This window comes from Phascolarctos cinereus, unplaced genomic scaffold (assembly GCF_003287225.1).
Source record: "Phascolarctos cinereus isolate Bilbo 61053 unplaced genomic scaffold, phaCin_HiC Scaffold_4;HRSCAF=312, whole genome shotgun sequence".
Lineage (NCBI taxonomy): Eukaryota > Metazoa > Chordata > Mammalia > Diprotodontia > Phascolarctidae > Phascolarctos > Phascolarctos cinereus.
In genome coordinates this window covers 487,698,562-487,712,118 of record NW_027555847.1, presented here as the reverse complement: position 1 = coordinate 487,712,118, position 13,557 = coordinate 487,698,562, and the positions used below count along the sequence as shown (strand labels likewise).

Sequence of the window (13,557 nt, the reverse complement as noted above, 5' to 3'; positions counted from 1 at the left end):
GATGACTGGGCAAATATAGAAATATGAGTTGTGGTTAGGCAATAAAAGAAAACTAATTGTCCCATACAATGATCGAACCAAAATTTGCATCCTGACCATACAGTTTTAAAATATTTTGATTAAAAATAAAAACAAACCACATGCAAGAATCTTAGTCCTTTATCTTGGATTCTTATTAAATGGTAAAAATAAAATCAAATAAATGAGTTCACCTAGATGGATGTTGTCATTAACCAAAGAACATTTTAGTCAGTTTTCTTGTTTTAATTCATTATTAACTGTGACCCCATAGTTTTATCACACATATGTATCACACATATATTATATACATGGTAAAGCTTTCTCATGATGTGATGGATACCTATGTTTGGAATTTTATATTATTTATTTGCTGGCATGTATTTTTATTCCTTCCCAAAAAAATTCTTCAAAGTCTAAAAATTATATTTCCATTCTGAGTTACATAACATTTATTAAAGAAAAATTGAGTGCCCAAAGAGCTAAAAGCTGATGTGAAAATAAATTATTAACCAGACCCAGCCATCTAAGAATCAAAAATAATCAAAAGGGAAAAAAATCAGTAGTTATCTCAAAAAATTTGAACATTCTCTTGATATATCAAGACATGCTTTTAAAATAGCTTTGACTATTTTCCTCTTTAATGTGAATCTTGTTTCTTGTACTATTTTCTTTTTCAAACAATGGCATAAAATCATAATATATTCCCAGGACAGCCAAAAAGGCAAAACTGGAGGAAGAGGGTAAAGGTGAGAGTAATCCCCATATTACATCCCTCAGCATTGAACCTAGAGAATAAATCACATAGAACAGAAAAGTGGGAAAATGTTGTCTCAAGTGTGAAAATATATGTGTGAGAGAGCCAGGTTCTAGTGAACTTATTGAGAGATGGAGACATATATTTCCAAGACTCTTAGTGAGTTTGTCTTAGGAAATAGCAGGGTAAGCAAACAATCACTAATTAACATCATCCCCATGTTTTATTGACCCATTTTCTTTTCTACCAACTATACTCCCATTTATAACTTCATTCTTGAACTATTTATTACAATCCCTTTTTTTTAATCTTGGCTGAATGAAAAACAAATAAAGAATTACTAATGAAGAGCAGTTTCTTATAATATTAAATGTAAACTTTCATTCAGCTATATAGTTTGTTTGTTTTTTTTGCTTTGTTTCATTTCTAGGGCTTCAACTAGAACTAAATAGCTGAGGCTTTGTTCCAGAGGACTAAAATTTAGAGGATGCTTTTAACCAAGCCAGTGCATACAGTTAGGCATACTGCCTAATTAGCCAGATTAATTAATTAAAACAGGAAGCTATTATATGGCACTGCTCCTTCCTCTAGGATCCCCAATACGGGCTAGTTTTGTCCACAAACCTGGGTCTTCTTTGCTCTGTCCCTCAGTATTGACCTTCTGATGTTCCAGAATCTCCAATGCCCAAAGGTCTCTGTACCCCACCCCCATCCCAATGGAGTGGTGTCCCAACATTCAAGGTTTCTTCCCCCGTTCCTAATTCAGTTCATCTTTAAAAAGTTGATTTGAGGGTGCTACTTGCCGGGGCACATTTTGTGGTACTCGCCTCCAGCACAAGATTTAGTTAAGCTTTTGTTCACTTCAAATCCCCAGCACTAATAAGAAATCTTTGTTGAAGTTTACAAGGGGGATTACCGACACAAAACATATGCTATAACTACTATTTACTTGGGGGTTTTGGGTGCTTATACTTCCTTACAATCTATTTGCACTGAGTGCCTATGGGACTTAATTAACATTCATTTTTCATTGTTGATTACTACAGACTTGTTTTCCTCCTCAGGTAATTTGGAATTAACTTTATAACCATTTAAAACATGAGTCTGGTTTATTTTATAGATTTTCATTTCTTGGTTAATGATCAAAGGAAGAGTGAATAGGTGAGTGAATGAGTAATTATAATAACAATAACAAAAGTTAAGTATCTGAGACCAGATTTGAACTCAGGAAGATGAGTCCTCCTGACTCCAGGCCTATCTACTGTGCCATTTAGCTGCTGCTTAGGGATTTTCCAGGGTTCCAGCATCTATAGAGGTGGTATCATTCCTAGCCCTCCTGCTTGCCATCCCTGTACCTCATGGAGCTCTGCTTGTAGGATCAGAGCAACTAGGTTTCCTATCCCTCTGTTTCCAGGCTTCTCCTACCATGGGTCCCATTTCCATGGTTATAAAGATCAAATGATATGATAAATACATGGGGAAATAAATTTATAAATTGTAAAGTCCTACAGACTTTACTAGAAATTCAAGATATTATCAACATAGTTGTAGATTTGATAATGTCAAAATTCCATTAATTAGTCAGATTAGTTAGTCTGACATAACCATTTAGAAATGGAAGGTTACTATACTTCATGGACCCTTCAAGTCCCATGTAAATATTTTGTTTATTATGTTATTGTTATTCTTATACTTATTATTGTTGTCTTGTTATTATTATATTATTATTACACAAGACTTAAAAGAACATTCTGATACCATAAGAAATTAGATGAGTGGCAATGAACCTGGTCTTTAAAAATGCATGAAAGGACAATATCATTTGGAGGTTGAGTATTCACAATGGTAGCACCATCAAAAAAGGGTTTTATGAGATTTTATAGGTAGTATGTCTGGAATTGAAGTATCATTACAGAACAGATTTACTTATTGAATTCTCAAGGATATTTAGGGGTCTATTAGTTTGGGAATTTGTTATCTCTTAATTTAAGAAGGATATCAAGCTTCTGGTATAAAATTCTGGCCCACTTCATACTGTCTTTTTAGGTATTCAGCATGTGCTACATACAACCTATAGTAATATGTTGCATATACCATTTGCGTGCAAAATCTTCATTGATCAGTTAATCTAGGCTTTTTAAGGATGACCTTTTTCTCACTTCTGGTAGCAATTACTTGAGCTTGTATCCCTGATAAATTACTCTGTTTTTAATGAAAAAATCCTGATGACTCAGATCTTTTTGATGCTTCTTTGTTGACATATTTGACATATTATTGGTAAAATTCATACAGGCATTACTCATGAAGGGTGGGAGGGCCTGGTCTTTCCTTTCTTGGACTTTATCTTTTCATAGGCTTCATGGTTATTATTATCACTGTTATCTTCTTCTATTCATCTTTTTAGATGGGCTTCAGATAGAAATGGTTTGAGAGCAACTAAGTTGTCAATCAAGTTGTGTTTGTTGTTGTGTAGATGGATAAAATAATTGATTTTTTGTAATTGAATACAGTTAATGGAATGTAAACTCTTCTTCTCAAAAGCATCTTTGGGAAAACTCCAATAGAATACTTGACAACAGGAATGATTTATGTCTCAGTCCTTTCCCACATAATGTCGATGTCTTCCCTAAGGCAACTATATTTTGAAAGCTTTTCATTCCATATAGTTTGGAGATTGCTAGTATAAGATATGTTGACAGCTATTTTTTAAAAAAGCTTAAATTTTAAATTTTTGTGTCACTTACATCAGGGTAGTTATAAGCAACAGTTGTCTGAAAGACTGCTCCAATTTCAGTATGGTTTATTTGTAGAATTCTATTATAATTATTAATTTTAAAGTAAACATATCTTTTTTTCCAGTTGGGGAATGGCGGTCAATGTGTATTCTACCTCGATAACCCAAGAGACTATGAGCAGACATGACATCATTGCATGGGTGAATGACATAGTATCTTTAAACTACACAAAAGTGGAACAGCTTTGTTCAGGTAAGAAATTGTCTCTAAAGTACTGTTTAAATGTTTATCAGGTCAAAGTGTGATTATACAGACCCTATTATACCTTTGGTGTAAAAAAACAAAACATGAGAATAGGCACTAGAATTAATAAAGAGGAAATAGAAAAACTAGGCTAGAAATGAAGAACATTATGAAAAAAACTGGTGTTTACAGAAAATTGTGTTAAGAGAATGAAATCCATGTATATATATTACAGAAGATAAAAAGCTACGTGTAAAAAGAAATAATGTCACTAATAAGCAGAAGCGGGTTACAGAAAGTTAGGTAACATCTTAATTGAAGTTGAGCCACTTTTAAAAACTAGATATAACTTTATTAAAAAGATAAAGGTCATCAGAAGCGACTGTGGCGGTGGCGGCAGCAGCAACTGCAACCAGCTAGTCTGGGCTGAAGTGGGGGTGTGCTTGTGTGTGGGGCTGTGTGATGCTGGCCTGGACATGGAAGATCCCAGGCAAGATGTGGAGGCCTCACCAGCCACACTTGGGGTGGCAAATCTAAGTTGGAAACATTACCCAGGGAAGATCTCATCAAGTTTGCCAAGAAGCAGATGATGTTGATGCAAAAAGTTAAATCAAGATGCACAGAATTAGAGAAGGAGATTGAAGAATTCCGATCAAAAACCTCTTGCTGGGGGAAATAAAGGTCATTCCCTGGGGAAGCAGAATATATTTTCTTCCATGAATTTGGATTTCACTGAAATCTCTCTGCCTCTGAATTCTAGACTGAAAGTCTTACATGGAAAATAGAAATATATCATTGAAATAAGTGCATTAATAAAAACAAAGTGGAATCTAGCCAGTTTGAAGCTTTAACTGAAGGAAGTGTTGACGGTTGTCTTTTTATTGTCTTTTTCTCCAGTTTAAAGGGATTTGTTTCAAGGAGTGACGTTAAAAAGAATTGGAAAAAAACTATAATTGTATTGCAAGTATGATTATATTCTCCCCTTCCTGTGGACCTCTGAACTCCACACTTACTAATTTGTATTACCTTCTACGTTTAACAACAACAGAACTATACAGAGTATCACCAGACCCACTTAGGGCTGTTTTTTTTCTCTCCTGGTACTACTGCCCTTCCCCAATCCTTCAAATGAGGGAAATAGGTTGTCTGGGTGTTGTTGGGCCTCCCTCTTAGACATCTGTGTATTGAGTAGGAAGAAACTGACCAAGTCCTGTGAGTTTATGAGGCAACCACTGCGAGATAACCTGCAGAATTACCCTTCAGCAAAAGCTTGAGAATAAAAAAAGCCCTGACTTAGGTGTGAATCTGTGCCTGGTACCTCTCTGACAAGTTAGTGTCACGTTGTTAATTTGCAGGCTGTTTCAGAAAGCTATGTGCAGAAATAGTCCCATCATCTCTTAGTCGCCTTTAGATCTCCATCTAATCTAAAGTTGTCCCACTGATGTGTTTGAACTGCCCTCTTGGATCTTCATTGCATCTTTTCCCCCAGAAAGTCAAGGCTGAAGTTGCCAGGTCAGAAGGCCAGGTCAGAGTTTTGTATACTTTACCTCGAGGGACAATAATGGGGTATGAAGATATCTGCATTTGCACAGTGAGGGTAGGTGTCTATGGGAAAGCAGTGCAGGAGGGAGAAGAGAAGAAATGAGGTCATACAGAACATTTCCAACTGTGTGTTGTCAACGAAGAAGATTCCTACAGGAAATGTTTTAGGTAACAAGTTTGAAGAGTTCCTTATAAAAATTGAAATGAGAGCAAATGATGAGATAATCTGATACAGTGGGTGAAGCATAGGAAAAAACAATACTGTATTATAGGAGGAGAAATTCTAGATCTGTATTCTAACTACCATGAGACAGCTAGATGATGCTAGAGTGCCTAGAGCGCTGGGCCAGGAGTCAGGAAGACTCATCTTCCTGAGTTCAAATCCAGCCTCAGACACTTACTAGCTATGTGTCCCTGGGCATGTCACTTAACCCTGTTTGCCTTAGTTTCATCATCTGTAAAATGAGCTGGAGAAGGAAATGGCAAACCACTCTAGTATCTTTGCCAAGAACACCCCAAATGGAATCATGAAGAGTAGAACACGACTGAAATGACTGAATAACCACAAAATTCTATATAGTTTCACATGATTAATATTTATCCTATACTGCCCCTCACCTAATCTGCAAAAAGTTCTTTCTTCCTACATGCCATTAGTTATACTTAAATCTATAAATGTGTATATGTTCACTTTTTAGATTTTACAAATATTCCCTGTCTATAAGACCTGGAACCAGAAAGAATCTTGGAGCTCTTTCATTCAACTCACTTTGCAGATGAAGAGAGTGAGGTCCAGAGAAGCTAAGTCACTTGCCCAAGGTCACGCTAGTAAAGAAACAGATATAAGATTCAAACCCAGCTCCTCCAACTTCAAGGCTAGGGTTCTTTCTGCTATACAGTATTGCCACTCTTTTCCTTTCTCCTCCATCTCCCTCACCGCAACCTTCCTTCAGGTAACAGCTCCGCCCTCCTCCCTAACCCTCTGACTTCACAAAACCCTTTGTTTTGTAACTATGATGCATCTAACTTGAAACTATAAATAGTCACTGTGTCTGTGTCATGTCCCCCATCAGAATGCAAGATCCAAGGAAAGTGTGGGCTATGCAGACTAAATTTTTATCCGTCCTTCCTGGAACACCATTGGATACCCTCTTAGTAAATAATTATTTGATCAGATTTGAACTCTTTCAGTTTCTCATAAATATGTTCCTTTTCACATGCAGTGCTCTAATCTACTGCATCATGGTCTGTTCAAATACTTAAAGACTGAATTTAACATTTCTTTTTATTTGGATATTGCAAATTGATATCTTCATTTTGCTATAAAATACTTCTTGTCCTTATTTCTAAATACTTACGTTTGAATCCTAGATGTCTCCTTTTTACATTTTTTCCACATTTCCTCTCCAGCTAAGAGACCTCCCCAGCTAATCTTAAAATTAACATTAGCTTTTCTTTTAGCTCATAAAGAGCTAAAATACAACATCTCATTTGTTCATCTTCCATTTTCTTTGACACTTACAGCCTTTATGTAATACCACACTTCTTTCTCTCAAATGCAGGCACACATACACACATACAAAAGCTTCTTAATGGAAGGAAGGTTGGAATGGGAAGATATAACACCTGGAAATAGATAATAGCAACTTGCAAAACAATGAAATTGACTCAGTATTTTTACTTGTTATTAAAGTGCAAAGATGTAAACTTATGAGTTTTTTTTTCCTTTGAACATTAAATCTGGGACATGAAGTCATTTGCATATTGTTTGCTTTCCTTTCTTATCACAAACAGCCTGAAAGTAAAAACAAGAAAGCAGCAAACCTAAAACCTAGGTTGTGAGGCATTAAGAGAGATGCTATCTACAAAGTGCTGTATAACAAATACAATAAAATAATCAAGTACATCTTGCCCAATCTGTTGCTGGTTTTGAAAGTGGTTCACACTTTTATATTTTCCATGGATTGTAACCACATGTAATTTCAAATTGATTCAGCTTGAAGAGCATTTCAGTATTCTGGTTAAATAGCTGTATAAAATGTTTGGAATCTGCTTGTCAATTCATATCACTAAAATTCCTTTATAAAATTTTGTTCCACATAATTTAATGAACATTTACTAAGAACCTACTCCGTGAAAAGGTATCGTGCTAAACATTGGGGATATAAAAACAAGCACAGTCTGGTTCTTGAGGATGATCTATATTACAAACAGGTGTCCGGGTGTGGGGAGAAGGTATACACACATATATTTATGCTACAAAAAAGAGTATTATAATAATAAGCCTTTGCCCTCTTTCCCAGCAAAATGCTATAAGAAATTTAAGAGGGGGAGTTTTCTTTTCATGGAGGATTTGAGGGAGAAGGAAGCATTGTGAATGTTTTATGAAGGAGGTGGCACTTGAGTTAAGCCTTGAAAAATTAAGTAATAGATGGGAGATAGGATCGTCCCTCTATCTATTGATTCCTCATATTGCCCTCCAGAGGAGTGCAACCCAAATGATGAGGGCCTTGTGTCCATTGAGGATCAGTTTAAGGAAATGGGGCTTTGGGGCATGCAAAAGAGAGGACAAGAGGCGTGATAGCTGTCTTTAAGCTGTTGATGAAGGATTTGGCACTTTCTGTTCGTCCCCAGAGGATGAACCAAAAACAAAGAGTGGAAATTGCAAAAAGGCTAATTTAGGCTTAATGTCATGAGGGAAAACAAATAAATAAAAAAAAACCTTCCCAAAATGTGGGGTGGAGGGGGCGAAGCCAACACGGTGGAGTGTAAAAGTAGTGACTTGTCTTGAGCTCTTCCCCAAACCCTTCCAAATACCTGTAAAAATTATTCTAAATGAATTCTAGAGCTCAGAACCCACAAAAAGACAGTGAAACAAGTTTCCAGCCCAAGACAACCTGGATGGTTGATGGGAAAGGTCTGTTTCATCAGGCTGGGAGAGGAGTGCCGTTCAGCATGGGCCATGCAGGCAAAGATGGGATCCCAGCAAACCTGGAGCAGGCCTCAGGGGACAGAATCACAGGCAGCTGTGGCAGTTTCCAGACTTCTCAATCCACCAATGCCAAAGACAACTTAGAAGGTCAGTAGGAAAGGTCTGTCAGAGCTGGGTGAGAGAGGAGTATGGTGTGGCTCCAGCCCCGGCTTGGCTGCTTCCAAAGCTCTCGACCTACAGATGGTGGGGGGATCAAGCAGCTGATCAGAGGGGGATCGTAGGGATCTCTTTGCTGGCACTGAGGCAGGATTCTCTTGCTTTGCCTGTGCTTTGATCTGGATCTTAATCCCGGGTGGCGATCCTGGGGTGAGGAGGAACGCTGGTGTGGCACAGCTTGTGGCAGGTAGTGCAGAGAGAATCCTCCTTACAGTTTCAAGGCAGAAAAGAGTGCTTGTGGTCATTCACCGACCAGAGCACAGGCCAGGAAAGGAGTAAATACCTCTGCTTTGATCGTATCACCTTGGAAGAACTGAAAATTTACGAGTCCCTAGAAGTATCTCTGAAAACAGCTGCACAAAACCCCTGAAGCTTGGGACAGTGCACCCTCCACACTGGAAGCAGAGCCCTACCTTAACAAAGAGTTAAAAAGTCAAGTAGTTGGCTGGGAATATGAGCAAACAGGAAAAAACTCCAACTATAGAATCTTACTTTGGTGACAAAGAAGATCAAAACACATAACCAGAAGAAGACAACAAAGTTAAAACCTCCAAGAAAAATATGAATCGGTCCCAGGCCATGGGAGAGCTTAAAAAGAATTTTGAAAAGCAAGTAAGAGTAGAGGAAATGAGAAGAGAAATGAGAATGGTGCAAGAAAATCATGAAAAATGAGTCAACTGCTTGCTAAAGGAGACTCCAAAAAAAAAATGCTGAAGAAAATAACACCTTAAAAAATAGACTAACCCAAATGGCAAAAGAGGTTCCAAAAGCCAGTGAAGAGAAGAATGCCAAAATGTGGAGTTGTCCAGAAGAGGAATGGGCTGTCTCAAGAGGTGATGAGTTCCTCCTCTTTGGAGGACTTCAGATAGATATTGGATGCTCATTTGTGGGGCAAATTATAATGGGAATTCCTTTCTATTATGGATGGGACTATATAGCCAATGAGGTCCTTTCTAACTCAAATTCTGTGATTGTTGTGGGAATAATTTAAATATCCTAATGGAGAGGGAAGGGGATAATGAAAAAAAAATTTTCTTTTGTTCTGTTTTTTAATGCAGAAGAAGAATAGTTATGCTAAAATTCTTGAACCTCTTTTTTCTAAAGAAAATCTTTTTCTTATTTTGTCCCTGTCTCTATCTTCATTCCATTTACGAACCAAAAACATGTCTCAGCTAATAAGTGTAAGAATAGTACCAAAAATATATCTCTATCAAAGTATAATAAGGCGTATAAGGTGTCTGCCAACCTCACTTGTAGATTACCCCTTAACCTTCTCCTTGACTCATTCCCATATTTAATCATATCATCTCAAATTCTAAAATAATCTGGGGCTACATTTGTATATTTTCTGTTGATTAATAAAATTTCAACCTTTCTCATTAATTGATCAGCTTGATTCTCCACCCCAGCTCAGTATTTAAAAAACAAATGGAAGAAGACAATGATGAGAAGCATCTCACTGTGATTGATGGAGAACTGGTCTCAAAACCAAGGTCCACTTCTGAAACATACTTACTGTGGGACTCTAGTCAAGTTACTTACCCTCTCATAGCTTTAGGCAACTCTCTAGACTATTAAGTATATTGCAGAGAAGGTGTTAACATACATTGGTAGAGGGAGTTTTATCATCTGGGAGTTCCCTTATACCAGTAGAATCAAAGGTCCAGTGCCTATTCCTATCCCTAAAAAGGAGATACTTCATTTCCTAATGTTAGTTTATTTGCATTTTTCTTCTCTATATTAAGTTATTAAGTTCCTTAATTTCCCTAGGATCTGATGAATATTGAAATTACTGGATTTATTAATAGCAAATTCAATACTTAAGCAGACATAGTTATTTACAATATTTTACCTGTGAGATTGATCACACAGTCACTCTCACTGTAACAGCAAATAACTTCTTTACCTGTGAAAACAGCCCCACACCACTTAATTCACTCAAGATAGCTAATAAAATCTCTGTAAGAATCCTCTTCATTCTTTCTGTTCTGTTTTTCTCTAGATGTGATAAAAAAAAAAAACAACCAGTTTCTTCAGTTTCTCTTAAGAGCTCACGCTATATACACAGTCTCTCTTCAGGTTCAACTCCTCATAAAACGCTTTCCATAAAATCATATACCAAGAAAGCAGTTTCCTCTCATCACCTTCTTTCTCTGTCTTCTCCACAAATTTCCCATAGATCTTCACAGAGTTAAATTCACTCTCCTGACTCCACAGGGAGACGTATCTCTAAGAATCAATTACAACTGTAACTCTTAGCATCCCTGCTGTTAAAAAGACCAATGTTACAAAGGAAGTAGAAAGTTTCATGTTTTTAAGTGAATTTGATGATAATAAGGGATCAATTTCATCAACCTCCGAAGCCCTTGAAAGTTTGCAGAAACCAATATTATTATTCTCTACTATTTTTCATTATAAATATATTATTGTTTAGCTATTTTCGTGTTTTGCTGGAACCGTGATTTTGCTGATATGACTGCCCGTTGTACCAGTAAGATTCTTCTCTCTCCCGACCAATTTGTTCTTGTGATACTTAGGGCTTCCGTAGCACTTGCTGGTTTTTTACTTTTGTTTACAGTGTTCTTATTCCATAACTAACTCACAGTTATATCATTGAGAGGCATCTTGGCATGGTGGAGTGGTAGACAGAGTCAGATGACCTGGGTTCAAATTCTGAATGTAATACTTTCTAAGATCCTAACTATGGGGACCATTCTCAGTTCTTAAAATAATAACAATGATATAATAAATACTAACTTCCTCTCAGTGCTTTTCCACATTCATATGTGGCATGATTTTTGGTTCATTGTTTGGTTTGATTCATGTCTGATATTTTCTGTTCCTGGCAATGGTTTTGAACTTGGATGTTTATGCTGACGATGGAGGACCAGGTGGCCCTTAAATGTGAGGTTGTGATAGAAAGGAGAAAGCCACTGGAGGAGGAAGAGGAGAAGAGAGAATTTATAGTAACTTGCTGCTCTCACTGAGAGTATGAAGTTACCTGCACTCCTTGCTGCTGTTGGCCTTGTGCTGATGGAGGCTTTCCCGGGTATAGCCTGCTGTTTCTCCTTACCATTTTTGGCTATGTCCTTGTTAAATAAGTTGATCCCATGTCCTCAGTGCTTTGACTCTGCTGCTTACAATGATGTCAGGAGGACAGGTTAGAGATGAGATCCATCCAAACAATCTAAATTTAGTCCTACTACTCATCGTCTCTTGCACTGAAACCAAGTAATGAAACTCTAGGACTGTACAAGCTGTGGTCTAGAGTTTCTTTAGACTTAATTTCATTATTATTGTTAACGCTACAATTAACTTTGAGTTACACTTGTATACCTTAATGGAGAAGTGGTTCATATAATCAGCTGTCATGTACATGTAGAATGTGATATATATGTGGTAAGATTTTTTTTCTTGGCTATTTGATTTACCTTCCTATTTATATTTGGCTTGAGATAATGGTAAAATTAGTTTGCATTCTCTGGACAGAAGCCAAAGCAACTGGCAGTGGAGGCAGGTAGCCCAGAAGTATATTAGATAGAAGAGAGAACCTTGAGCCTAATTTGTTAAATTTGCTGTGGATAATCTACCTACGTATACTCATTCTACCCACATATACTGTTATCTGTTGCTGATGATATATGGAAACAGTATGTTGAATTCTAGAATAGGTTGTTAAATTTTGATACTTGAGGTAAAACATCTCTCTACTATTCTCTGTAATGTTAATATCTTCCACAAAAACTGGGTTTCATTTTCAGTTATTAAGTTGATTTTGTGAATTTTGTGCCTTTTTTTGCACACACACAAGATATTAGAACTTGTTCTACCAGTCAGTAAGCACTATCAGCCTCATCTCTGCATACATGTGTTGTATTTTCTGTATTCAGATCAGGGATCATACTTGGTGATTTTCGGCTCTTAGACTGGAATGAGACTGGGCAGTTTGGACAGCAAGCGTGGCATGACAGAGTCTGCTAGAGTCATTTTAAAGACCACCTTTGATTTCCCTTTGCCCTGATTTTTGATGCGGACTACTACCTCTTCAGCATCCCCTCCGCTCCATGTATCAAGTGCCCACATACTCCCTTAGAGTCCTCTATAGACTATAGAGGCCCACCTGCCCCTGTCTTTCCAAGAAGCATTGCATGCATCAGGTCTTTCCTCAGACGTGAAAATTAACTTGTGATGTGTCCCATGTTCTCAAGGGCTTGCTAGGAGACTGGATGAGTAATCAGATGAACTAATTGTGTGAAACTGCTAACGACTGTGTCTGGTTACTTCTCCCCTAGAGAAAATATTTTCCATTTTCACAGGGGCCTTTGAAATAAGTGGCTGAGGAGGGCTTTTTGGAATCTTTGAAGTCATGCTAAGGGTGTGCCACCCAGAACATCCACTTTCAGCTTACAGTACGTGTTGGCACTTTGGGGTCATCTGTAATACAAATCTGTGAAAGCCTTCCTTATAGGAAGCCACGTGCCAAAGATCTTAGAATCAGCATCTTTCTAAGGGACCTTAAGACCTACTATGTGCCAGGTGTTGTGCTAAGTGGTTTACAAATATTATCCTGTTTGGTCCTCATAACAGTCCTGTGAAATGGGTAGTATTATTATCCTCATTTTACAGATGAAGAAACTAAGGCAAATAAAGGTTAAGTAACATAGCATCTAAGGAAGATAAATGTGAACTCAAATGTTCCTGATTCCAGTTCTGACAGGCCCAGCTCTCTATTCATTGCACCACCCTCTGGAAATATGCAACAAGAGGCAAACATCAAGGAATCTCATTAGCTTAGGAAACAAGATTTTCCCTTGATGCAGTCTGATTTTACTTAACAGTAAGGATTCATTCATTCATAAGCATTTCATAAGTACCTCCCGATACTGCACAAAAGAAAAAAATAGTCCCTGCCCTCAAGAAGCTTGTATTCTAGTGTAGGGAAATATCTGGTACACAGATTAAATAATAATAATAATAATAATAATAATAACAATAATAGCTAACATTTACATAGTACTTACTATACTATGTGCTAGCTAGACACTGTGCTAAGTGCTTTACAATTATTATTTCATTTGATCTTTACAACAACCCTAGCACGTACTGTTTTTATC

The 13,557-nt window shown here is 37.2% G+C and overlaps 1 protein-coding gene across 3 annotated transcripts in view; it reads left to right on the top strand.

The window, feature by feature from the left end:
* Positions 1-13,557, top strand: part of MAPRE2 (microtubule associated protein RP/EB family member 2) — a 191,733-nt gene that overhangs the window by 116,419 nt on the left and 61,757 nt on the right. For 2 of the 3 annotated variants that reach the window (XM_020992501.2, XM_020992500.2), the window contains one exon: positions 3,635-3,762. The exons of the other annotated variant lie outside the window; for it this stretch is intronic. In XM_020992501.2, the coding sequence (XP_020848160.1) occupies positions 3,642-3,762 (121 nt within the window). In that variant the 5' untranslated portion in view covers positions 3,635-3,641. The remainder of the gene's footprint in view (positions 1-3,634; positions 3,763-13,557) is intronic. 3 annotated transcript variants of the gene reach the window in all.